This window comes from Podarcis cretensis (genome assembly GCF_951804945.1).
Source record: "Podarcis cretensis genome assembly, chromosome: 6".
Lineage (NCBI taxonomy): Eukaryota > Metazoa > Chordata > Lepidosauria > Squamata > Lacertidae > Podarcis > Podarcis cretensis.
The window spans coordinates 41,291,043-41,318,833 of NC_137175.1; the positions used below are offsets into that span (position 1 = coordinate 41,291,043).

The following is a 27,791-nucleotide window of genomic DNA, read 5'->3' on the forward strand; positions in this document are numbered from 1 at the left end:
GTGTGTATCAGAGTTTACTTTGGAATGTTACCCTCCTTATATGAAAGGGTTTATGAATAAGGCTTTATATGAATATCCCATCATCAAATATTTGGGTTTTCTTTTCAAGGATATCAAATAATTTTGCAAAAGCAATGCTGAGAGCCATCTGGTGCTGTTAACAGGGATCACAGCCTTCCTCATGTCTCTGGGGCATATGTGCTGTACCATGCCATTTTCCTTAAGGGAAGCAAAGGTTACAATAAATATTTGCTGCCTCCCAACCCCAATCACATTTTAGTTGTTTAGCAGGTTTGCCATTTATTGTATTCTAATTGCTTTCTATGCTTTGTAGTCTCACAGGGAATGGTCCATTAAAAAAAATATTGTGTAGATTCATGTCAAAACCACATTTCCCCTCCACGTGAATTACCCCAGACCAGCTGTGCTCTATCTTGGAATATGGAGGCAAGACAGTCAGGTTGTCCCTTGAGATGCATGGCTGAGGTTTGCATTTCGGTTACCTCTCAAATAAGTAAGAATGCCTATCTGACACAAGTTGTGAAATAGCTTTTTCCTACAATAGTAGAAAAACGAAGAACCAAAAAGCCTAATATTGGTATTGCCTCAGTATGGATTTTGGACCTCATAAAGCCTATATTGCCTATTTGTTGGCATGACAGATTCTCATATCGTCAGTGTAAAGAAAAGCAGAAAAACTATGCCATGTAGACTACAGTGAAGTATATTTGGAATTCTCCATGAAGCTCATTGGATGACTTTGGGCCATAAAATGAAATGGGGAAGGGGATTGTGTATACTGCTTTGAACACATGGAAGTGCTTAGTTGGTTTTGATTGTTAGCTTGTTAACGTTAATATCGTTTTGTGGATTATGACTACTGTAATGCTTTGTGAATTTTATTACTTATCTTGCGGCTGTGCTGTTTAGCCTTTTTTTTAAAAGTTGTTTTGCTAATTGGTGCTTTATAGAAGGTTGTTGTTTTACTGAAGATTTGTTAATTATTTTATATGATTTATGTAGTAAATGTGATGTTCTACTATGTTCTTATTTATTGTATGTAAGCCACCTTGTGACTCATGTGAGTAAAAAGTGGCATAGAAATAATGAAAATGAAATGAAGATGGGATATAAACAAACAAATAAGTTGTATAATTAATCCAGCCTTCCTCAACCTTATGCCCTCCAGTTGTTGAACTACAAACTTACTGCAGATCAAGCTAGATGGCCTGTGTTCAGGAATGGTGGTGGCTACAGTCCCAACAATATGTCGAAGGCAGCAGGTTGGAAAAGCTCAATTTCTCCTCTGCTCAAGATTATTTTGAAGAAGGCTGTCCAACTTTGTTCCTTACACAGGAGTTATTGGTGAGATGTGATTTTCAATTCACGTTATATTACACTGAGGCGAACATACAACAAGCACATTGTAGGCGTATTTGCTTCCATTTTTGCTTCCTTTCTTTATGTAGAAAGAATCAGGTATGCAAATATTTTATACAAATTCAGTCTATGGATATATATATGCTGTGATAGCTATAGTATTTCACCATACATTCCATTTCAAGGTAGAAATAGGATAAAACCAGAACATTTACTTATCTTGTTTTTACGTGTACCAGATTTTAATGAATAACCTTCAGAGTATGAGAGTTATTGTTTCCATCAAATAGCTTCTTCCTAGAATATTTTACACATTTTTGCTTGATGTGCCTGGGCTTTGAATCATTATTTTAAAGCAAATCAGCAGCAGCCAGACAAATGTTGAAATAGCTTTAAATTAAGAGTTAAATGTTAATTGCTCTAATCTTGCAACTGGGTACAGCTAGATAGTAGTTTCAGAGATTCAGGGGCTTTCATCCTTATGGATATGCAGAAGGCTACTGGCCCACACAATCCTATGTCTATTTACTCAGAAATAAGTCCCTCTGAATTTGATAAGACTTACTCTTAAATGAGTGTGTTTAGGATTGTAGTTTGCATAGATCATGACAGGTAGGAACCTTAAACATTTGCAGTGCAATTCTATTCATTTTAACTTTGAAGTTCCACTAAGGGCAATGGGGTTTATACCCAAAAAGTATGCACAGGAGCAGAGTCTTACCTGGCTATTGTATCTGCTATACCTTCTGATGCAAGCATAAAGGGACAGTATTTTATTGGAAAGTGTCATGAGAAGGACAGTAGTTAAAGAAAGACAATAGCCCATCATGTTTCTCCTACCTTCACAATCTGCCTACCTCTTTAATGTAAAAGTACAGCTTCTGGCAAAGAAAAATTGTGCATGTCTTAAAACAAATAGTAGCTAAAAGGAGCCCATGGGCTGGGTTTTGTGGTCCCACAAGACCTCCCACCAAGTCATTAAAAAACAACAACACATGGATCCCCTGCTGTGATGACAAAAGGTGTTTTGCTGCTTTGCATGGTTTTTTAAGAATGAATGCTCCCATAAGTCCCTTGCTGTGATACTGTGATGCCAAAAGGTTTTTGTTATACCCCCAACCTCCAAAAGATTAAAAGAATGTCTATGGCCACTTTACACTCTGGCCACACCGAATTTTGACCTGCGACTCCTGGACCACAGATCAATGTGGCACTAGCTCCAGATGAAAGTAAGACTATTTATAGCTACTTATGTGGATCATATTGGAAATATTCCTTATGGTTTCATTATAATGACAGGAGGATGACCCTCATCAGATATACGGTTTCAGAATGAGTTTAGGCTGCCCACAAGTCTGACCTTGCTCTTCTTTGAGTAAGCTTGCTCATTCCAGTAAAGCCTCAGGGGAAATCCTAGGGAGGTGAAGGCTTCTAGGTCAGGGGTGAGCTAAAGGTAGATGTGGATCTACTGGTAGATCTTTGGGTGATGTGCAGCAGATCAGCAAGTAACAGGAACAACAACAACAACAACAACAACAACAACAACAACAACATGTATCCACCCTACTATTAAGTACAATGAAGAAAACTTGGAGTGACCAGAAATAGAATTTTGTGATGGTTGTAAGCTCATTTCACTTCCGACACAAAACCCCTGTTCTCATCAGATGCACATAAGAACCATGTTCTTTAATTCTAAATTTATGTCCTTTGCACCTGGTTCTAGTTGGTTGATCTCAGGGTTCTAGTAAAACTCAAAACAGATCCCACAAGCCTGAAGTCTGCACTGCTCTGCTCTAGTGATCCTTTGTACATATTTCCCCACTTTCACATATATTCCCTGCTTTGTTAGCTCATTAGACTTTTGATACCCTTAATAATGTAGGATATCAGCCCCATTGCCATGGACAGTTGGACTCTCCTTGCCGCATTGTATTTTACATCTCCAGGATGATGCAACCCTGTAGCTAAGGAAACAGAATCTTGCCCATGACAGGCTCTGGGTTTACACCATTCACTATGTTTGCTAATGCTTTCATGGCCATCTTCAGTACACACAACTCATTCGCCACTTACAGGCTCTTAGAACATCTTGTTTTTTCGACTGTCTGCTAACTTAGGAATGCTGCCAAAACCCTATGATTGTCCTGGAGTCTTCAGGATTTAAATAGTAATCCCCAGATTACTGATATGCTGTAAGCAGTCCATGACAAATGTCAAGTGATTGTAACATGGATACTAAATAGCCCCATGATTAGGAAGCCCAGTTGCATCTATTTAATAGGGATACACTTCATTCAGCAAAAACAGTACAGTATACATATAGTCAAAGTCTGCGGTTTGTACTTTCATTTGAGGAGCGACGGGGATATGTTCAACATCGTATACCTCTGTGGTAAGACAAAACTGTGGCAGCCTAGTGGGTCTTTATCTGAGAGATGTTGTTTGCAGATGACACAGCCTTGAAGTTCACTCTGAGAAAGCTCTACAGAGACTCATCAACCATTTTGCCCAAGCCTGCAGGGAGTTGAGCCTTACCATCAACCTGACAAAGACCAACATCCTGAGTCAGGATATCACCAGCACTGCATGCCTCAGCTGGGTTCCACCATAACCAGCAACCTCTCCATCGACACTTAAACTGGACAAGCATATTGGCAAGGCTCGCCTCTCCAAAGGGTATGGGAGAATGTGATGCTAACAATACCAAGATGAAGGACTACCAGGCTTGTGTGCTGAACATGCTGCTTTATAAAAGTGAGCCATGGGCAACATACAGTCGACAGGCGTGACATCTCAATGCCACATGCGCTGCATCAGAAAGATTTTGGGCATCACATGGCAGGGCAGAGTCTTAAACAAAGATGTGCTCTCCCAAGGCCACATTCCTAGCATGTTTGCACTCCTGTCTCTACAACATTTACCCTGGCTTGGTCATGTCCAAATAATGGAAGATGGCAGGATCCCCAAGGACATGCTCTATGGGAAGCTGGCTTTAGGTACCAGGCCTGTTGGCAGACCAACTCTGCGTTACAAGGATGTCTGCAAATGTGACATAAATGTGACATCATCAACCCCATCAGATGGCTGCAGTGCATTGAAACAGTCAGGTCATGCATCCATAGCAGTGACCAGAGGAGGAATGACTGTTGGGAGGAGCGCAGAGAAGAAACACCATGGTGCATCTGCAGCAGCACAACCAAACGCATTCATCTGCCCCAGCTGCAACCAAACACATCCCTCCCATATTAGTCTCTACAGCCACAGCAGGTGCTGTAACTTTCTAATCTTCACCCCCAAAGGCACACTCCTCCATTGTCTTCCAAGACAGACAGATGCCAATATACTGAAATGTATTTTTTCTTAGATACAACTTCACCCATAGCAAATTAATTTTAGTAACAAAATTTTAGTCAGTAACAAAAAACAAACACACAAAAAAGCCAACAAATTTGGAAAAAAACAATGCCAAGTGATGAAACTACTAGCAAAAAAATGCTCAGAATATCTTCCTGGCCTGATAACACTAAGATATATATTGTTTATTATTGCATTTGTATCTCTCCCCCTCTCCATATCATCCTCACAACAACCCTGAAGAAGTGTGCATGCACACGAAAGCTCATACCAAGAACTAACTTAGTTGGTCTTTAAGGTGCTACTGGAAGGAATTTTTTTATTTTGTTTTGACTATGGCAGACCAACACGGCTACCTATCTGTACCTGTGAGGTAGGTTATGCTGGAAGTTGGTGACTGGCTCAAGGTCACCCAGTGAGATTCATGGCCAAGTGGGGAGTTTAACTCTCTAACGCTCTAGCCACTATACAACGACTTTATGTAATTGCTTACGTTTCACAACTGAGGAAAGCTTTAAAATACAGTAAGCCCTGAGATAAAATCCTAATAACTAGAAATCAGTATACGGTTGACATGCCGGCTAATCGACAGATCAAATCAAACCAGGAACCAATGGGGTTTACCAGCAAAGTCGGAATGCAAACAAGCACCAAATAAGCCCAAGGCCTGATCCTGCAACTAGCTGCTCAAAGCAAACCACGTAGTTCAGTTCTGAGTCTTTCCCTGATTCCAGCAGAGTTCGCGCGGCAACAAACGATGACTTGATCCCGCCCAGCCTCTCTTTCTACGCAGAGCAAAAGCGAAGCGGCAGGAAGCGCAGCTATCACGCGCTGCCTTTGCCTCTGACGTCACCAGAGCAGGAAGCAGCCGCGACTGGAGAGATCAAGCGGTTGCCCCACGGACTCATTTTGCTGCGGCACCAACACTATGGCAGCTGTGTGTTAAAGTGCTCCTTTAATGGGTGTTGTTTTCTAACGCGTCCCCCACGCCCCACCGGACAGTAAACCGCGATATTTCTTTACCTGCTAGAACGGAAGCCTTGGGATTTCTTTGGCCATGTTTGCCAAAGCTTTCAGAGTTAAATCCAATACTGCTATCAAAGGGTCTGATAGGTAAGTTTGTCTTGTTTCCTTTTCCTTCAAGGCATTTTACCTTGGTCGTTAATCCGTTGTAAACAGTGCCGGTGCCAGGCTGTTTTGCGCCTTAGGCAACGCTCACTGCTTGCAATACCCCACAAAAAAAATTTAAAAGTAAATTAAAAATTGCTAACTTCACTTTTAAAAAATAGATGCCTAGTAGGAAAAAAAAGAAGAAAAGCACAAAACTCGAAACTGCTAAATTTATTTTAAATGGCAAGGTTGAGTAATACAACAATCTTTGATTATCTTTCTCAAGTACAAAAGAAGATGTTTTAGCACATAAATTATTTCGAACAATCTTGTGAATAAAACTCTGCCCTTCAAAGGTCAGTACTGCACTTCTCTGAGGCCTGAGCCCTAGGTGGTTGCTTAGCTGGCCTAGTGGTAGCACTGGCCCTGGTTGTAAAGAGACATGCTTTCTAACCAAGCGTGATGAAGATTTGCAGGATGCTACTTAAAATTACATTTAGCGGAAAACATACACTTTAAAAAATGACGTTATGCCTCCCTCAAAGTGCAATTTCTGTATGTGTTAATTTTATGCATCATATGAAATGAAGAGATTGATGGCTGATAAGTAATTAGTGCTTGGGTTATGGCTTCACAGTGATAGTGGGATATAAATAAGTTGCTTTGTTTTATTTCTCTGGCATGCATATTTAGAAGGTCTTTAAGGTTTTGGTCTTTTAAAACTTGAAGATGTGTCTTCCTCCAAGATTTAGAGTAATAGAGTTGTAATAATAATTAATTAATAATTATTTATACCCCGCCCATCTGGCTGGGTTTCCGCAGCCACTCTGGGCAGCTCCCAACAGAATTAAAAGTACAATTAAACATCAAACATTAAAAACTTCCCTAAACATAATAAACTGAGATCAAGCAAAAACAGAACATATTAAATGACAAATTTGCAAACTGCCATCACAAACTTGTCATGGGCACCACACACATAGACCAAAGTATTCTATTGGGTACAACAGAATGTTTATTTAAAAATCAGTTTCAGCTGGGGGAGGAGAATTATGGGCATCAGGGAGGGCCTCTGCAGACATTCATATACCCATGGGCATTATCCTGGCATTCCTGATTTAAGATAGTGGAATGGCTTTGATAATTAGGCACCCCCCCTTTTTTTTTAAAAAAATGATTTTAATCATTTAGATAATGGAACTGTGTTGTTCACCTTGCAGGAGGAAATTACGAAATGATGTCGCAGCAACTTTTCCCACCCTCACATCTGAACAGCTATCTGAAGTTGTGCCGAATAAAGAAGAGCTGAATATCATTAAACTGTATGCTCACAAAGGAGATGCTCTCACGGTCTATGCTAATGGCAGAATACCAGTCCTTTTTGAAATGGAGAAGAGACTGTATCCAACAGGTACAGAACAATGTTTCTGCGGGCAGTTTGCTGTTCTGGGTCTGGGGAGGTTTGAGTTTAATTTGATGTTTCACTTTGGACAAGTGCAAAATAATATTAAGCCTCCATTTCCCATATCTAAAATGAGAAGAGTGTCAGTTATGGTATAAATGTGCTCAATCTGAGATAGGCAACATACTGTCTTTGATTCATAAATTGTCTCTCCCTGAAACACACACTGCTAGTACAGCTCTGTCTAGGCATTCACTATTTTGCTAAAATGAACATGAGGGGAGTGGGAGAGTAGACACGAACTCCTCCATCTCTATCTCAATCTCTATTTCACTCCACAATTTCAAAGGCAATAGCTTGTCCATTGCAGACAGTCTATATTAGCAGAGGCTTTCTGCACAGTGTAGAATCCTGAAGAATCAGAGTTGTTTCCTTTCTACAGATAGTCACCCTTGAATTTGTGGAGGGTGGCAGGAATAGTGAGGGGAGGGGAGCTGGCCTGAGCTGACCACCTCATGTGTTCAGTTAAGCTGGATAGTGAATGCCTGAATAGGGCTCATGTAGTTCATGCTATGGGGTGGCAGGCAGAGGGCTCTCTTCTTTAACTTTTGCATAGCCAAGAGTTGATAGGTGATTCTGCTTTCCAGCCTTGGTTGTTCAGAAAGAATTATGAATGCAGCAGCAGGTGTACAATTCCTGCTGTGTTCAAGTTAATACTGGCCCCTGAGCAGAGGATTGAGAAAGGAGTGCACAGGCACACAGCTTGTTCTCAGGCAGAAAAACCATGGCTTACTGGCCGAAGATTATTGTGTCTGAACTAGACCAATCTATCTTCTGACTGCACATTATTTTTACATGTTGGGTTTAAATATCTTGAAACAGAAGCTAGGTTGTGTGTTCTGGTTCCTTACCATCATGGCTCCTATGTCTGTCTTATTTATGTGTGTAAGGAAAATGTCCAGTGTTGAGGCTGTGTGTGCTATTGCTTAATGGACAAGAGGGTGATATCAACAGACTGAGGTCCCCACCTAAGGTTTGGAAGTTAAAAATAACATAAGGGAGGAAAACCCAGGGGGAAGGGGAATAGTCCAATGGGAATTACTTGCACTGAGTGCTGTCTTGATTGTTGGCAGTGGGAGGAGAGGGTAATAGAAAATAAGGTGGGGAGGGGAACAGCATGGAGTATCCTGAAAAATGAATCCTGGCTAGAATCCTGAGCAGGAGCACTCCCACACTGCAATATTTTGTTTCAGGCTCTACTTCCTAATTTTAAATTCAGATTAATGGTTATCAGTTCTGAGAAATGGAGGCAGGTAAAGTGTGTCATGCTGGAATTCCACAAGCATTTTGTTTTCTTTTTGGAACAGTGTACACCCTGTGGTCTCATCCTCACCTTCTCCCCGCCTTTTCCACATGGCTACCTGTGTTGCACAAACTAGCAGGAGGAGCAGGTAAGGGAATGGATCTCAAAGCCATTCTGCTTGGCACTGCACATTTGCCTTGTTGTGGAGCTGGTTCTCATGATTGGCCTTGTTATATTGTAGTCCTAAGCATGCTGCTTGGATGTAAGGTCCTTTGAAAAGCAGTGAGGTTTATAAATTGATTTTATCATTGACATGACAGTTTTAACTGAGGTATTCAAGGCCTTTTTTCCCATTAGGAAGGAAAATAATGTCTAAATAAAGCCTGGTCTGCTTGAATGTTAAAATCTCCTTCTGAGGCTCTTCTTTGGTACCTCTGCCATCAGAGATGAAGAGGGTGGCAACCAGGGAGAAAGTGCCTCCAGAGCTGTAGTGCTCTGCTTATGAAATGCCTCTAACCAACTCTTTTAGACACCCAGCAAAACTTTTTCTAATGTTGCAGGCCTTTTACCTGTTTGTACCTTTTACCAGTGAAGGCGGTGAAGGTCCTGTGAGAGTGTCTGGAGGCGGTTGGAGGATGGATGGTGGCTAACAGATTGAGGCTGAATTCTGACAAGACAGAAATACTGTTTTGGGGGGACAGGCAGGTGGGTGTGGAGGACTCCCTGGTCCTGAATGTTGTAACTGTGCCCCTGAAGGACCAGGTGTGCAGCCTGGGAGTCATTTTGGACTCACAGCAGTCCATGGAGGCCTTCTCGGTAGTGGCACACCCTGTGGAACGCCTTCCCACCTTATGTTAAAGAGAACAACTACCAAACTTTTAGAAGACATTTGAAGGCAGCCCTGTTTAGGGAAGCTCTTAATGTTTGATGCATTACCGTATTTTAATATTTTGTTGGAAGCTGCCCAGAGTGGCTGGGGAAGCCCAGCCAGATGGGTGGGGTATAAATAATAAATTATTATTATTATTATTATTAACTATTTTTTAAAAGAACACTGACACTTTTATTACTGCCTGAAGTAGAAAGCCAGTATTATATGTCTCAGTCCTAAAAATGTTCCAAATTCAAGAAAAAGTTGTGATTTATAACTAATGTGTAATTGACATTTTAGTTGATGCACTTTGGCTTTGTGGCGGCAGAATTGATGGTAGCAGGGCTGATCGGAGCTGCACTGGCAATTAGGGCCAAGGTTTGAAGCCATCCAAGAGAATCCCTTGTTTCATGTAGTCATTGAAAGCAGTATTTTTGTCAGTTTTTTAAAAGAGCAGTGGGGGACAAGGGGATGACTGGTGTCTTTAAGATTTTGCTAAGATGTTAATATAGGGTCTTTTCCACAGATCTAATGCTTCCAGGGGTTGTAGTGCCCTCTTATGGTCTTCCTCAGGTAGATCGGGGTACTCTCTGTGCCATCACCTTGGTGGGAAACAGGTATGATTTCTCCTGAAGGCTAATGTTAAAAAGATCTACCTCTTTCTGAAGGGGTTCTTAGAATGTATTTTGAGACCGGAAATTGAGGGTGTGAAAATCAGCCAAATGTGGCCCTCCAGGCCTGTCATACTGGCCTTCAGGATTTTCCTTAGGCTGCACCCCACTTTGGGTCCCACCCCTCTTCAGCTGTGCCCTGTGTCCTGTGCCCTTCTCGAGAGCCTTTGGCTGACTACAATGGGCCACTGGTTTTTGCTTGCGTGAATGGAGAGGTGTGTGATTGTCCCATCCCTCTTGGATTTCAAAAGAAGGCAAGTAGAAAACAACAGGAATGCCTTCTGAGACTCCCGTTTATTTTGACTCTGATTATGTGCCACAGTGTATGCCTTCTATGGATTCACCATAACAATTTGGGGCTTCCAGCAGCAGGGTTGATTTTCACGCATTGTGGGGTATTATTCATTGGCGAGTTCAGACATCTCAGCTTTTCATGAGTATGCTTAAGGGTTGTGTATTTCCTTCTTCTCTTGCATATTTTGGAACACAGACTGTTTTCCAGTAACAGTAGTTTGCTTGGATGGCTGATTCAGGCAAACTTGTTTGCTTCCAAAGCTGAAGTGGAAACCATGGTTTGAACAATTCTTGTTTAGAGGAAATCTATGACTTTGCAAACAGTGGTAACCAAAATCCAAGAAGTGCAGGATTGAACTGTGGTGTGCAAGCAAAAGAGGGGACACAAGAGCCTTAAGTATGTTCTCAACACAGCGAAACCATGGTTTGGTCGTCATGTCTGAAATGAGAGAGATTCCTTAGCTGGGAGCTGCTTTAGTTGGAGTAAGAATTTAGCTGTTTGCTTTATGCTATACTCTCTTTACTTTTCAGTGCCCCTGTGGCCATTGGCATAGCTACCATGTCCTCTGCGGAGATGGTGGCAGCTGGAATGAAAGGAAAAGGCTTCACAGTGCTGCATACATATATGGATCACTTATGGTGGGTATATCACCAAAACTATTTGACCGTTTACACCATAGGAGAAAAGCACATGGTTAGCTTTTGCCCCCATTCTAATCCAAGACTCAGGTTAGAGAAGGGTGAGCCCTGAGCAAAGTATAAGAAGGATGCAAGTAGAAACCAAGCATAGGTGCATGATTCTGACAAGCACTTAAGAAAAACTGTTCAGTTCCACAGCACCAAATCAGAAAACTCTGAACCTTTTCTGTTGTGGCGACACTGAGAACTCTTCTATATTGCATTCTGAAAAACACTCTTAATGAATGAATATAACTTTAGGCCACACACTACTTGAAAGTCATCTTAAGGACTTGAGAGAGATTGTATTCTTAAGGTTCTGCTGGAGTTACGGCAGTCAGTTGACCCCTTACGCAGCATTAAATAAATGTGATGGTGTGGTCAGTTTTTCCAGATTGTTTCGCTCATAATCTTTACAGTGAAGAAAATGGTTCTCCACAACTTCATAGCTTAACTGGCCCAGTCTAAACCTTTTGCTTTGAGTTTCTGTTTTGCTGAAATTGAAATTTGGGGCAAGTCTTATTGTGCCATTTGCTTTTGTTGTTTCTTTTTAAATTGAAAAAGGGAGTTTGGTGACAAGTCATGCCCACCAACAATAGTCCCCTTAGAAGCAGAGTCTTCAGAGATGATGGATGCTGAAGAGGAGGAGCAAGAGGCTGGAGAAGGGGAAGGCAAATCACAGGAAAACAGCCACCCTATTGACCCATGCCTGCAGACAGGGATTAGAAATCTAAACATGGAAGATGCTATTCAGAGTGTGGACATGACAGAAAAAGAGGAACCTAATGAAAATGGTGCTGCTGAAACTACTGAAGCGGACAACCTAGATGTTCCTCAGGAGGTAGAAGACAGTAGGAGTCCACAAGGTAAAATTATAGGGTTATATACAGGGATTTGCATTCTAGATGAGGTCTAGTAACAACCTTTTGCTCATTTATACAAACTTAAACATATATACTCTATGCATTTTCAATGTGCCCTATAATGCAGGAATGGGGAACCAGTAACCCTTCAGAAATCTTTGGAATTCAACTCATATTAGCCTCAGCTAGGATGGCCAGGGTCAGGGATGATGGGAGATGGTCCTTCACCAATATCTGAAGGACCACATGCCCTCTATCCTGATTTTAGGTGAATGATGGACTACAGTTCCCACTGTCCATCACCATTGTCCATGTTGGCTGGGGCTGATGGGAATTAAAGTCCAACAGTGTCTGGGAGGGCTGTAGGCTGCACATCCCTGATGTAATGTGTGAGATTAATGCAAGTCTTTTTTGGGGGGGTGGAATGTGTGTAGATTATAGGACACGTGTAACCATCATTCCCTGCAGCATATGCACTGATGGTGCATGTGATGAGCAACAAAATCCAAACAAATATATCCCCTTCACACTCCATGGCTTGTATAGGGCACTATACCCTGTTACTAACTTTGTAATGTGAAAGAAGCTTTCATTAAACTTTGTGCTCACTGCTAGTGTGTCAGCTTTCTTCCGTTGAAACTGAATGTTGGTAGAGATAATGCTGAACTTAACATTCTTCCTTTCATTTATTGCTTCATATGACTATATGTGGAAGTTCATAGCTTGTGACCACGCTGCATGGCATTGAAATTGTTTCCCTGTTCAACACTGACACAACTTGTAGGCATAGGCAGGAGCTGAGAGGTTCACAAGGTGGCAGTGACACATTGTGAACTAGGCCATGTTGTGTTCTGTGCAGAGGCTCGTAGGCAGGGAGGACTATTTTTTAAGCTAGAGCTCACCGAAACTCGGTTCCAGAACCTCTCAGGTGGGCACCATTGCCATTATAAGAGAACAAGGGATGCGTTCATGGTGAGTTCTGGCACCTCTTTTTCTAGAAAAATAGCACTGCTTGTCGAGAACAAACGGTTCTGTCTTTTCTTCTAGAGCAAATGGATGCATTGCTTCACCAATGCTTCTTCCATGCCTTAAAATGTAAAGTGAAGAAGTCGGAGCTCCCTCTACTGACCAGCACCTTTCTCCGCAACTACATGTTCGCATGTTGGTACGTGTAGTAAGATCTTCTACAAGCTGGCAGAGCTGCCGTGTTGCTGGCTGAGAAATGTGGAAACAGAGCATCAAGTGCTTGTAGAACACTGTTCACCAGAGTCAGGAGTAGAAGCCTTGCATGCACGTAGGACTCTGTGCCTCAGCCATTGTCACTGTATGAACTCGTAGGCGAACTCTGCATGGGTCAGAGTCTGCTTTAAGGCATACTCCAGATATGACACAGGTTAAACTTAACTTTGATAAGCTCACTGCACGTAACAGAGTATTCTGTTTTCACCTGTCTCTTGATGATTCATAAGGAAGAGCTAAAGCTATCTTCCAGTAAAAGCATAATGAAAATAAAATAAATGCCATAGTTAAACTATAGAACTTGCTCCCATAGGAAGCAGTGATGGCCACCTCTTTAAAAGAGGAGTAGACAGATTCATGGAGGATAAGGCTATCAAAGTCTACAGGCCTTGATGGCTCAGCTCTGCCTCCACAGTCGGAGGCACTAGTGCTTCTGAATACCAGTTGCTGGAAACCTTAGGAGGGGAGAGGGCTCTTGTGCTCGGGTTCTGCTTTCGGGTTTCCCACAGGCATCTGGCTGGCCACTGTGAGAACAGGATGCTGGGCAAGATGGGCCATCGGCCTGATTCAGCGGATTCTTCTTAAGTACTTATGCTTGAATTTGTGATGGAGAAGGAGGCTCCATTTGCTCTCTTTATATGACATTTAAATTTTCCAATCTGTGTGCCCATGTTTTAAGAATATTTTAGCTGGAGAAGCATGGAAACAAAACATGTTTTTTCTTACATGTCACCAAAAATGAGAGAGGCCTAATTCCTCTTGTTTCTTGCATATAATTGTGTTGTTTTTTTTCCTTTTCAATCTACCAACAGTCCACAAGGTCAACAACTAGACATAAAGAAATCAAGCTACAAAAAAGTAAGTAGTTGTTGTTGTCCTTTTCTGTACCGTGAAAGGTTGAGGAAAGAAATAATAATGAAACATTGGATTGAATGTGGGATTTTCTGCATACACCACAGATCATCTGCCCCAAAGCTGTGACCCCTTCCTACAAAGGCACTTTGTGCATGTAGATCCTTGATGTGTGAGAAATCGTCAGATGATTTAGCTGGTTAATAGCACAATCGTATACATGTTTGCTAAGAAGTAAGTGTGCATAGTAATTTGAAAACAACTGTAAAATTCTGGCCTGATACTGCATTGGCGGGGTTTTAAATAATTTTTTAAAAAAAACACTATACAGGTATCATTAAAACATAAGTTGGTGTTGTTTTTTTTAATTACAACATAATATACAGTGGTACCTCAGGTTAAGTACTTAATTCGTTCCGGAGGTCCATACTTAACCTGAAACTGTTCTTAACCTGAAGCACCACTTTAGCTAATGGGGCCTCCTGCTGCTGCCACGCCGCCGGAGCACGATTTCTGTTCTCATCCTGAAGCAAAATTCTTAACCCGAGGTACTATTTCTGGGTTAGCGGAGTCTGTAACCTGAAGCATATGTAACCTGAAGCATATGTAACCCGAGGTACCACTGTATATCCAAACAAAACCAAACTTTAAAAATTACACCAGAATATTGCTTATTTCATTTTTCATGTGCATAATACAGTGAGTGGGAAAGTATTTGATCCCCTGCTAAATTTGCCCGTTTGCTCTCTGACGAAGAAATGACCAGTCCATAATTTTAATGGTAGGTTTATTGTAGCTGTGAGAGACACAATAACAACAGGAAGAAACCCAGAAGACAAAAGTCAGAGATTAATGTGCATTATAATGAGTGAAATAAGTATTTGATCCCTTTGCAAAAGATGACTTAGTACTAGGTGGCAAAACCCTTGTTGGCAGTTAAAGAGGCCAGACGTTTCTTGTAGGTGGCCACCAGGTTTGCACACATCTCAGGAGGTATTTTGTCCCACTCCTCTTTGCAGATCCTCTCCATGTCAGTAAGATTTCAAGGCTGATGTGTAGCTACTGGAACCTTCAGCTTCCTCCACAGATTTTTGATGGGATTAAGGTCTGGAGACTGGCTAGGCCACTCCAGCACCTTAATGTGGTTCTTCTTGAGCCACTCCTTTGTTGCCTTTGCCATGTGTTTTGGGTCATTGTCGTGCTGGAATACCCATCCTCAACCCATTTTCAATGCCCTAGCTGAGGGAGGGAGGTGCTCACCCAAGATTTGATGATATATGGTCCTGTCCATCGTCCCTTCGATGCGGTGAAGGTGTCCTGTCCCCTTAGCAGAAAAACACCCCCAAAGCATAATATGTCTCCCTCCATGTTTGACGGCGGGGGGCGGGGTGTTCTTGGGGTTGTAGGCAGCATTCCTCTTCCTCCAAACAAGGCGAGTTGATTTGATGCCAAAGAGCTCGATTTTGGTCTCATCTGACCACAACACTTTCACCCAGTTCCCCTCTGGGTCATTCAGATGTGCATTGGCAAACTGCAGATGGGCCTGTACATGTGCTGTCTTGAGCAAGGGGACTTTATGGGCTCTGCAAGATCTACAGTGGTGCCCCGCAAGACGAACGCCTCGCAAGACGGAAAACCCGCTAGACGAAAGGGTTTTCCGTTTTGGAGGCGCTTCGCAAAACGAAAATGTCTTGCGAGTTCCTGCGGGGTTTTTTCCCTTCCCCCCCCCCTTTCCTAAGCCCTAAGCCGCTTATCAGCTGATCCGCTAAAAGCCGCTAAACCGCTAATAGCGCTAATCCGCTAAGCTGTCAATGGGCTTGCTTCGCAAGACGAAAAAAGCGCTATACGAAGAGCCTCACGGAACAGATTAATTTCATCTTGCGAGGCACCACTGTAAGTTCTTCACCGCGTAGTGTGTTACCAACTGTTTTCATGGTGTCTATGGTCCCAGCTGCCCTGAGATCATTGACAAGTTCCCCCCATGTAGTTCTGGGCTGCTTCATCACCGTTCTCCCAATCATTGCAACTCCACAAGATGAGATCTTGCATGGAGCCCCCGACCAAGGGAGGTTGACAGTTATTTTGTGTTTCTTCCATTTGCGAATTATTGCTCCAACTGTTGTCACCTTCTCACCAAGCTGCTTGGCAATAGTCTTGTAGCCCAGTCCAGTCTTGTGCAGGTCTACAGTCCTGTCCCTGACATCCTTGGACAGCTTTTTGGTCTTGGTCATGGTGGCTAGTTTGGAATCTGCTGGATTGATTACTTCTGTCGACAGGTGTCTTTTGTACAGGTACTGTAATGAGCTGGGGTTACACGTAAGACCTCTCCCTTTCAGCAGGTGCTTCTAATCTCAGCTCGTTACATACAGTGAAGATACCAGGTAGCCTGACTTCTGGCTAGTTGATAGGGGATCAAATACTTATTTCACTCATTATAATGCACATCAATCTCTGACATTTGTCTTCTGGGTTTCTGGGGGTTTTCCTGTTGTTATTCTGTCTCTCACAGCTACAATAAACCTACCATTAAAACCATTGTATCCCAGTTTTAGCTGCCTCTCTCTCTTCTAGTTCTCCAAGTTCCTGCAATCAATGCAGCAACGAAATATCCTCCAGGTGAAGGAACTGAATAAGGGAGTAGAGAGCATTGTGAATGTGGACTGGAGGCATGAAAGGTAAGAGAATCTCAATTCTGTGTAAACAAAGTCAAAATACTGAGGGAGGAGATCTAAATGGATGGTTTGGGTTCCTGTGATGATGCTGGTTAATGAGCTGAGCTGCATTTAAGAGCACAATAGCTAATTAGAAGAGATGTTGCTCTTTTTCTTTGGTCTGAAAGGTATTTAATCTCTCGCATGGAAGATGTGTAATTGTAGGTAATAGCCTAGATAAGCTGCTATCTCTCAAGTTGATTTAGAGAAGGCAGAAATGTAAACATGCTGCTGTCCACAAACAGCACTACAGAAAAGATCTATTTATGAGCAAAGATGTGCATGTCCTTACAAGAATCCAACATGCTTAATAATAAGCTCCACAGATGAGAGGGGTGTTTGTATGTGCACACATGCACATGCATGCTGGGAAGCACTATAGGAATGAGGATGGCATTAATGCACAGCAGAGGCAATTAGGGAACAAGGTGTTTGTGTGTTTGTTAATGGCTTGCAAAGGAAGCAAACATTGAGGTGTAAAGTTATGCTTTCTAGCCGGCAAGCCGGAAATTTGGCAGGTTGACAAGGCTCACTTTTGGCACCAATAAGTTGATGTGTGCTGTCAGTAAGCCCCTCTGAAGGCGTGCTGTTAGCAAGCCCCACTTTGCAGGTGGTGAATCATAACAGTGTATCATTTCATAATGTGATAATAAGTTCGTTGGCAAAAGGCATTAAGGGCATTAATGGAGACTAAAATATCAGTGGTTGTTGGGCATGTATCCTAATGCTCCAGGCATCTCTTTGCTTTAGGCTTCTTCTCATGTTACTTTTGATCAGTACAGATATTAAGATTGCAATAATGAAGAGAGGTTGTTTGCTGGAAGCTGTGCACAAATGGAGTGTTTCATTACTGGTTTAATGCAGAATCTGTAGATTCCAGTGGTGCTTGCTCCTATAAGGAGCTAACAGGAGTAAGCCTTTTTGAATTCAGTAGGACTTACTCCCAGTGTTGCAACCTAAATAAGCCAGTTCTTAAACTCTGAGTTAATAGGTAATTCCGGAGACATCACAGCAATAGTTTGCATTAATCACCCAGGCTGTGGCTAGAATCCTGGTTTCTTAACTGTCAAACATGTTCACTAACAAAGTTATCCCTTGCTAAATCCACATTTTAAAACTGAGCCAAGGTATTGTTTGCATCAGCTGTTAGAAACTCACTGCTTTACTGTCAAGTCCATAGATACAGAACACTTTTCTAAAACAAATTGCCTTTTCTTGTCAAACTCCATTGCTACAGTTTAGTTTCTCCTTATTCAGAAAAAGTTGTAATGTTTCTACCATTGCTCCAGTCTTCCACAGTTCACCATTTGAGTCATACTATTACATCACTGCTGGAGAAGAAACAAGCCCAATGATAATGCCTGCATGGCAAAGCCCAGGGGTTGCCAAACCTTTTGGGCCCATAGGCACATTTGCAAAGTGGAAAAGCTTCTGTGGCACCACAGCTAAGCTCACACAGCAACCTTCTCTCTTGGGTACAGTAGAATGCTTCCCTCAAGCCTAATGTCAGCAGGCAAAGGATGTGGGTGCCAGGGAAGGCGTCTGTGGGCATGTATGTTGGCAACCCCTGGCATAACTGCTTTGACCACTGCAGGCCTAATTAGGACTCTTGTGCCTTTTAAGATGTGCACCATATCAGGGAAACAATTAGCAAGCAATGCTTTCATTTTCTCTCTACTGCTGCAACCGGGAAGGGCACACCTTTTTAAACCTATCCTTGATGCTCACTTGTTGAAGGCACTAAAGAGTTTTTGTCAAACCCAACTACTTTCCTTCCGTAACTGTTTATCGTATCCAGAGTGACACAGTTTATTACCACTATAGTCACCATTGCCTCTGGAAGGGCCCACCCACTTGACCTGTGGCTGCATTGTCAGCAGACCTATAGATACTGAAGTATTGGGAATGGGAAAGGTTGCAGAGCAATGGCAAAGGAAAGGGGAGGAGAATGGGGATGTGCTTGATGGGACTGGTGGGGCTTACAGGCCCGCCCCCTCCTACCCCACACAGAAGTCCCACTCCAACCCCTCTTAAAAATTTGGGCTGGCTGTGCTTACCTGTCCTCTCTGCCTGCCGCTGCCCATGCTCGCTTTGCCAGCCTCCCTCCAACTTCCACCAGAAGTGGTGATTCTCTGGTGGTAATGAAGATGCACTGCAGCCCGTCGTCTCCCTTCTCCTTGGGGACCATGTCTGGGCTCTGCTCCTTGCTGCTGGGCTGCTGGGCTTCGTTCCCTCGGGGGGGTTCCACACTGTCTCCTCCCCCGCCCATCTATGATGTCACATACAGATAGCATTGTGAAGCTCGCATTTTACAGTATCTTTTACAAGGTCTCATTTGTGTGCCTCCTTGGTAGATTGGACGGCGAGGTTCCTTCTCTTATCTGCTGGAACAGGCAGGGCTGTGCCTATCCTCTGTCACAATGGGCACTTGTGATGTCGAGAAGGCTTGGCAGAGTGTGTGGGGGCGGGTGGGCTTTAGTTTAGGTCTACATAGGAACTTAGCCCAAAGAGACACCTAAGACTTTGGATCATTTCTCCACGCTTTCTCTCCTCCAGGGATTGGCTTCTTTGGAGGCCAGGTCTAGGGTGCTCTGTTTGGCTTGCTTTAGAATTATTCAGAGAACTTTCAGAAGGACTGCCATTGTCCCTGGCCAGTATCAGATTGACCTGGGTACGTGCAATGCAATTCCTTGGGGTGGGGAACCTCAGGTCCAGGGGGCCAGATCTGTCTGTTTAACCCTTGGAATGCTCCCCAAGTCACATCCTCCACTGGTCATGATTCACACTATTTCTTCTTTCCTGGCTGGAATGCCTCTTGCTTATCTGGATGGAGGATCGAGATGGGTGCACAAGCGTATGTAGAAACTAGCCTCTACAAAGGTACAATTTCCACCCACTTTTGCCTCAGACCCCACCTACCCCTGAGAAGTTGCCTTTGGAAGGTTTCCCAGAAGAAACTGTGGCCCACAGGCTGAAAAACAGTTTCCAACTGCCTTTCCTTTTGCACAATGTACCTGGCACTCCTATGTCCTTGCATGGCTCCTCTGTGCATATTAGAACACATGCAGAGATACTCACTCTAAGCTATCAGTTGTCTTCCTTAGCTGCTAAGAAAGTTGGGGTTGTGCGCTAATTCTCTTCCCTGGGTCTTCCGTGGCTTTATGTATTTATTACATTTATATATCACCTTTATCTTTCAAGGATCTCAAAGGTTTTCTTCATCCTTCACCTGTGAAGTAGCTTAGGCTAAGAGATGGTGACTGACCCAAGGTCACCCTGTGAGGTTCATGGCTGAGTGGGGATTCGAACCCCGCTTTCCCAGTTCCTAGTCCAACACACTAACCATTATGCCACACTGGCTCTCATGCTGGAAGCCCTGCAGCATAGAGTAGGATGGGAGGCCAGGCCAAGACACCATATTGTGCCACAGCATTCCACTATTGAACGCTAGGTTGCTGCTGGAGCATATGGCTTCAAGATGATGATCTGTTCTGTGGATCATATTGAAGCAGAGGCAGAAATGTGCTTCCACTTTGTGTAAGCAAACGTGTTGAGGGATTTTGCACTGTGTTATTGCAATGAGAGGAATGGTCTTGGGTGCCTGTGTCCTAGGAGATGACAAGGACACAACACTATACTCATTTGTCTCTCAGTCATGAACGGGAATAGCCGTCATGATGAAATGGTAATAAACTCTGTGAAATATTTTGCTTTGATTTTCAGCATTAGGTCTTTTGTAGTACCTATTGAAATAGCAGCATCTGAATTGTCTGTCCAGGATAGCAGAAGTGGTGATGGAGAACAGCCGTACCACTGTCCTGAAATCATACCACTCTATGGCATCTCATCCAAAATGGCTCCCTTATTCCAAGAGTCTGGATATAAGTAAGTAATATAAGAAAATGAACCACTTGACTTGTTCCCTACGTTGTTGTTCTTGTTGCTGCTTGCAGAACATGATGGGCCAAGAAATTCCTTAAATGGGTGTGTGAGTGTGTAGCAGACTTCAGAGTGAATGGTCTGCCCGGCAGAAAAATAACTGACTCTAAAAACATGAATCTTTCTGGGTGCTGAGTTCAATAGTTTGGTTTGGTTGGACCATTTCTCCTGTATGGTGGTAGTGGTGTTCTAAACGAAGGGAACAGCTTCCTTACTGGAGTGTTTCCCCCACTTAAAATAGCCAATTTGCAAAAGCTGATCATTTGCTGTTCCTTACGAAGTGCAACCTAGCAAGTAACAAAGATTCAATTTTCCTCCAGGAAAGGCGACACCCTGTCCAGCAGTGAAGTGAGAAATGCTGTTATCAACTATGTGAAGTTTAATGAGTTGGTTGATGAAACAAACAAAAAGTATGTAAAACCCCAAAGCTTGTTTAGTAGGGAGATCGCAGCACTACTCTCCTTGCTCTGTACTGATAGCGAGAGATAGCTGCAGCCATGATTTTGCACAGGAGTTTCCTGTGCTCGTGGTTCACCATTACAGCGCTAAGTCAAAACATGTGGGAAATGCTACTAGAAAGGGCAAGCACTCTTTCCTATCACAAGTCCCTTTATGCCAAGTATGAACACTCAGGTCAGATGGACCATGCACCCTGTCCTGGTCCCTCTCTTATTTACCTCTGCAGTATAGATGGGCCCAAGTGCAGTGTTGATTGTGCTCAAATGTATATCCAACCTCAACAAGAGTTTGTGTGCAAACACACACACACACACACACACACACACACACACACACAAACTTGTGCAGGTGTATCCCATATATTGTGCCTAATAGAATTTTAAACTAGTGGTCATTTTCCTGATTTATTTTGTTATTTATTTCATAGAATGTATACACCACTTGATTAAAACTCCCCCACCCCACCCCATTCAGGAAAATTGTACAATAGTTTAACAAGAAGTTTAAATACTAAAACCAGTTAGGATTCCCATCAACTTTCTAAGCACCTAGGTAGGCTTGCCTAAACAAGGATGTTTCTTAGCAGGTGCTGAAAAGAACGCAGTGAAGGCACCTGCTTGATATCAATAGGCAGGGAGTTCCAAAGTGTAGGTGCTGCCACTAAATGATCAAGTTCTTACATGGAGTGGGTATTATGTGGCATCTGTAGAGTGCCAATTCCGCCGATCGAAGCAGTCGAGAGGGCACATGTAGGGTAAGGTAACCTCGTGGATAATTTAGGAGTGCCACAAGATTAAAGACATCTTAGTTGATTAATCATATCACTTTTTTTTAGTGATATGATTCTGTAGGTTGATCTGTTAGCTTAATCATTAAAAGTTTTGATTAGCTAAACAGGTGACCTTTGATTAACTTGGCAAAGAATTTTTAAACATTAAATTATCTTTAAGAGAGGTACATGCAAAAACAGCACTTGACAAGCAACATACTCAGACATAATCTACAAGCAAAGAGGACATGTTGTTTTATGTAACCCCTTCTCAAGTTTTCAGCAGTCAAGTAAGGTTTTTAGCACCCAACTTACCACATAATAGTGCAAGTGCAGTGTGACTTTTGGAAATCCTTTTGTACCTTTTAACAACAAAGTGCTAAAGAGACAAACATGATCTTTATAATCTGTAGAGTGCTACACATTCTTGACGTTGGTGCATTTCCAGTTCAGGTGATGAGTGATCACGCTGAGAACATACTTTTAAATCTGCCTTCCTTTGTTACAGCTTTATAAAGGTGGATCCTATCTTGTGCGATTGTCTGTTGGACAAATCTGAGCAGGATGAAATTTCAAAGCTCACATGGGACAATCTCCTGAGCAGGTGAGGGGGGGAGTGATTCCTACTGCTGCTTCATATACTTGCCTCAGTATTTCCTATAATGCAGGCCACTATGTATTATGGTATCTTTAATGTTTGCAAAAGGAGGTTAAGCCCAAACCATTCAAAGGTTAAAATTGTCACTAAGGTCTAGTGCTGTGTTGCTTTGTGTTATGTAAGCGGACTGGAATTTTATGACACAGGAGCCTGATTTGCACATCATGGTAAGCCATAGCTTATGGATTACTGCATGCTGTTCAGTGAGCCCTTGCCTTTCTCCACTCCCTCTTCAGCCAAGAGAGAAGCATACTGCACAGCTTGGCGTAGTGCTTGGGTGAGGAACATCAGGCATGGGGGCCAAATGTAGCCCTGAGGACTCCAGAGCACACCCTCTCTCCTTCAGCCACACCCTTCACTGTTGCTCCATTGCACTCCCAAGTGTTTTTGCTTGGCTGGAACATGTCCTTGAATGCTGATCATGCCTTTGGCTTGCATGGATGCCGAGGGTATGCAAGTGTCTGTATAAACCATGCAAAAGTGAAATGTGCACTTATTTCTCTGACTGCCCACAATTGGCCCATGGCCCAGAAGGGAGTGGGCCCCTCAGGTTCCCCCCACACCTTCTGCTTAGTGTTCCATGCGAACCAACACTTGCAGTTTCTCTCCCCAAACAAATGACAAGCCACAGACCAAGAACCAACCTTGGCTTCCTGGGGACAGAAGCTAACCCTGAGTCCTGGTTCACTGGTAATGCTAAGCCTCGCCTCACAGTTTGTTTTTCCTGGCTCCAGGTGGGTCAGAATAAAGTGGGAGCAAGTGAGCAGCTGCTTGCTCTGGTAAGCCATGGTTTATAATTTGCTTCCCATGATGTGCAGGCACGGCCACTGTAAAAGTAAACACAACAAGCTTGACTTCTTTGGGACCTTCTAAAACTCCCCATTCTCTTCTGTTACTTTGAGGATCATAATATTTTCTTTTTAAAAAGTCTTTGGAATTAAGAGAGCTACAAAGATAATAACATAACTATGTCAGTCTGGCAGTGTCGTCTGTTAAAAATCACAAAAACCTTTTAAGACATAATATTGATTGTACTTTAAGTAGAGATTTTCCCACAATAATCCTGTTACGGAATAGCATCATGTATCACATAGATGAAGGCTGCTAGATGACGTATAATTAATTCCTGTCAGTCTCTCTATGGTTGTATAGTATACAGCCTACACATGGGATGCAAATCAGCCTCTCATCATTATTAACGTTCAGAGGGAATTTTAAAACCAACCTTTCACCCAGGCATTTGGTGGCTGAAGAATACTGTTCCTGGCAGTTGTCTATAACAGTTCTTTCTTACATTCTTAAGTTAACTGTAACTGTTTTTAGAATGCTTTTTAAAAAAAGATGGCTGTGATTCCTACCCTGGGCTCCATTGGGAAGAATAATTTAAACTCAATAAATAAATAAAACCCTGAGGTGAATAAAGGCAAGCTGTATCAGATTGAGTCTTTGAATAGATGTTCTTGGTACTTAAGTATAGCAGGAATAGCTAAGCCAGAAAGCTGCCATCCCTCTGTGCTGTCCTGGATAAGCTTAATCTTAGCGCTGCTTTTGTGGCAGGTGTCTGGATAAACTACAGCCCTTCCATCAGGTGACTTTTTTTGGACATGACCCCATCGTGAGGAAAGGAAACAATGATCCCATTGATATAAACATAGCACAAAGATCGTGCAATAAAAAGGTAAGGGCAAGGAGAGAAGTAGTCTTCTGTGGAAACATCCAAACTGTGCTGCTTTTTTTTTATGTCTGCCTTTTGAAATGTTTTATAATACTGCACTATCTTTTGAAAGTTTGCCCATTGAAAACACCATTTCCAGAGCAGTCTCCTAGCCCTGTTATGCAGAGAGAGGAAAATAAAGAGGCTGAGCCCATGATCCTACTTTTGGGGCATGGAGAGCAGGGAAGGCTGTTTATAACTACCAGAGCTGCAGTTATTGCCCCAGAAAACAATTGACAACTGGGCTAGCATGTGCCGCCTGTACAGGTGAGCATTCCTGGGCTTAAGTCATAGCCCTACCTCCTCTCTGAACCCCTGGGTATCAGGTAGGAGGTCCAGATGTTACACTGACACCTTACAATGCCACTGGTGCATGGTTTGTAATTTATTTCAACCACCCAGGGGTGAAGAGGGCAAGGCGGAGAAGGCCAGATCAGGAGATAAACTGAAGTTCTCTGTTTAGAGCTTATCTGATATCTGTTGGCCCTAGTTCAGAAGGATAGTAGGAAGCACGTACTGGCAGCTGAGTTAGATATACATTGCACAGAGACTTCTGAAAGTGTGTCACCAAAGTGCTACTCCGGGAAGATGGAAGGCACATGTTGCAGACCTAAGGGAGGAACAATAGCTTGAGTGTAGCACATGTTTCACATGCAAAAAGTCTTAAGGTTCAATCTCTGGCAGCTCCAGTGGAGAGGATCAGATAGCAGGAGATGGGCAAGATCTCCGAGTGAGGCACTAGAGAGCTGCCCACAGTCAGAGTAGATGCTACTGACCTGGATAGAGTAATAGTCTGAAGCGATAGAAGGCAACTTAATATGAGTGTTGCCCTCATGGATCTGTATCCCTGTTCCAGAGGAGCAGCCAAGCAGGTGCAGTAGAAAAAGCTAAAACAGACTGGGGCAGAGCTGCATGGAAGTGTACCTGGGTCATTAGCAGCTTTTTGTTCTCTGTGTGTGCATACTAATTACTAATACTAATTTCATTTGTACCTGGGATTGCCCCAGACACTCTGGGTGGCTTCCAACAAATATTAAAGCATAATAAAACATCAGACATAAAAAACCTCCCAATACAGGGCTGCCTTCAGAAGTCTTCTAAAAGGTGCATACTTATTTATCTCCTTGACATCTGATGGGAGGGAATTCCACAGGAATAATAGTTTTATTACGGTAATTGTGTGTGTGTAGACCTGAACTAATTGCAGCTCGCAGATGCAGCGTTATGGCTTGAAGGTGGTGGTCCAGGGTGTTGATGGTATCTGACATGCTTGGGTGCAAGACCCTAGGATGCAAGACCAACCCAATACAAAGTTGTCAATTTTTTCAGGTAGAGATGATTAATTCAGCCCAGTACTATACATGATTCAGCCAGGGGTTGGGAGTCAGAAGAGGTGCAATGGGCCCTTGTACTGTTTTAACATTGGCATTTCTTTTGCCTTTCTCTGAAGGAATGCAAAGTAGTTTTCATTTATATTAGTGTTTCAAAACGTAGTCAGCTGGTGGTGCTGTCTTGAAACCCCAGGGGCAGAAGCTAGCATGCCTTTGGGTAAGGAAGTCCTGAAGTAGCCTCAGCGAAGGGTTGGTTGGTTGGTTGGTTGGTTGGTTGTGGGGTGGTCTCCATAAGAGCTTCCTGGCCTGGGCCTTTTGCTTTTGCCCTAATGGGTGATGTGTGAATCTGACCAGGCCACTGGCTAGCATTTATCCCCACCCCCAGCTTTCCTAATTGACATCCCTTCCTCCTAAGCTCCTAGGGCAAAACATTAAGATTTGGTCCGTTGCTACACTGTTTCCCCACCACCACCAATCAGGATGAACCTTGATAGTGTTACCCCAGTGCTTCAGTTAGTCGCTTGCTTTTATGTATGCCTTTCACTTAAATCACATAGGTTGTGCAATATGCCTGCTATCAAACATGCACTACTCCTATTCATTTCCAAGCATAGGTATTATTAATATGCACAGGCAAAGGCCCTATGAAATTAACTTTGCTGATACCAGCCTGTAAGAATGTACGAAAGTAAAATTGCACACTAATGATTGAGCATTGTACATTAATGCAACCAAGTAATACCATCTTTCCTTTCGGTTTGCAGGTAACCATAATTAAGAATCTTGAGCTGTATGGGCTAGACCCACAGGCTGTTGCCAACTTTCTCCAGCTAAAAGTTCAGGCGAGTGCCACTGTCACCACACTTCCGGGAGCAAAGGACAGAGCCCAGGTCCAGGTCCAAGGCAATCAGATCCACCACCTTGCTAAGCTGCTATTGGGTAAGTATCTTTAGCAGGGGTAGGGAACCTGCCAGGGCAGCACACCAGTGGTGGGTGGAGTCAGAGGAAGTGCAATGGACATACCTTTGCACATTAGGCTATATTCCAGCAATGCAAAAGCCAGATGTTGGCACATATGCATGCACACACACACGGTCTCCATTCAGGCTCAGAAGAGGCGTCATCACAAGGTGACATACCAGCCAGGCAAAGCACTAATGGAAGGTGTAGCTTAGGGAAAGGGCTAAGGCCCAGCATGCAAAGTCTGGCTGCCAGGCCTGCAGTTCTCCACCCCTAATCCATGGCAAACTCATAACATCATTTATTATGTTTTGAAGGTTTAGTCACTTATTAGATTAACAGTGCAATCCTAGGAATATCCTCCCAGGAGCATATCCTATTGAATTCAGTAGTGCTTTACTTGCAGCCTAAATTGATTTTACAATATTCTGATCAGTTTCTAAGATGTGCTCTTCTGAGGAGGAAGCTGTTGGAAAACAGCTATACATAAACTAAAAAGCAAAGTGCTATTTTCCCTTCAGAGTTATTTTATTCATGTGTAACCTTATGCAGATTGAATTCAGTGGCTAATTAGGGCTGCCACGTTACCGCATTTACACAGATTTAATGCACCATCAAATCTAATTTTCATGATGTAATTTGTCCAAAAATGGTGTGCATTACATTCAAGTAAATACAGCAAGTGCAATGTCTTCCTATGTATATTTATTCATAATTAAAAATGCACAGGAGTACATTTTTTAGTAAGGCGAGTGCCCCAAGTACAATGCTTTAGAATTTTCAGAGCACATTACTCTTTTAGTAAGAGTCCTATTGTGTTAAGCTTTTGAGCTGTCAAATACAGATTGATTACATGGTGACTTTGTTCCAGAGGACTACCAGATACCTCGCAAATACATCAAGGGTCTTGAGATGGCACCAAAGATGGGCCGGAAGAAGTAGCCAGGTCTGAAGATCAAAGTCAGAACTTTGTTATTTATAAATATTTTATTAAGATAAATGACTAATTCAGCTGCCTTACCTATAAAATAATGGAATTTATAAATAAAACTTTTCCCAATAACCTTTGCTGGACTATCTCCATAGCTTGTTGTGGAACACCTCAGCATGTTTGCTGAGCACTGTTCTAGTGCAAATAGGTCCAAATGTAAACTATTGGGTATCCGCTGAAGATTGTGGGGTTGGTTTTCTTTTTCTTTTTTACAGGACTCAAAAGAATAGTGAGGTACA

The 27,791-nt window shown here is 42.8% G+C and overlaps 2 protein-coding genes across 2 annotated transcripts in view; one reads left to right on the top strand and one right to left on the bottom strand.

Moving 5' to 3' along the window:
* Positions 1 to 19,355, bottom strand: part of DYRK3 (dual specificity tyrosine phosphorylation regulated kinase 3) — a 40,628-nt gene extending 21,273 nt beyond the window's left edge. The window contains exon 1 of the mRNA XM_079979293.1: positions 18,789 to 19,355. Within this exon, the coding sequence (XP_079835419.1) occupies positions 18,789 to 19,000 (212 nt within the window). The 5' untranslated portion in view covers positions 19,001 to 19,355. The remainder of the gene's footprint in view (positions 1 to 18,788) is intronic.
* Positions 5,661 to 27,624, top strand: EIF2D (eukaryotic translation initiation factor 2D). The gene is made up of 15 exons (XM_079979320.1): positions 5,661 to 5,850; positions 7,068 to 7,258; positions 8,617 to 8,700; positions 9,950 to 10,040; positions 10,920 to 11,027; positions 11,631 to 11,932; positions 12,977 to 13,094; positions 13,981 to 14,026; positions 16,592 to 16,695; positions 20,455 to 20,616; positions 20,991 to 21,080; positions 22,407 to 22,502; positions 24,114 to 24,234; positions 26,366 to 26,540; positions 27,433 to 27,624. The coding sequence occupies exons 1-15, from the start codon at positions 5,795 to 5,797 to the stop codon at positions 27,501 to 27,503; spliced, it is 1,815 nt and encodes a 604-aa protein (XP_079835446.1). The 5' UTR covers positions 5,661 to 5,794; the 3' UTR covers positions 27,504 to 27,624.
* Positions 27,625 to 27,791: the final 167 nt, after the last annotated feature.

Coding starts and splice junctions, on each gene's coding strand:
- EIF2D (XM_079979320.1), top strand. CDS start 5,795: ATGTTTGCCAAAGCTTTCAGAGTTAAATCCAATACTGCTATCAAAGGG. Junction 13,095..13,980: donor AACTACATGTTCGCATGTTG/GTACGTGTAGTA, acceptor ATCTACCAACAG/TCCACAAGGTCAACAACTAG. Junction 20,617..20,990: donor TTCCAAGAGTCTGGATATAA/GTAAGTAATATA, acceptor ATTTTCCTCCAG/GAAAGGCGACACCCTGTCCA.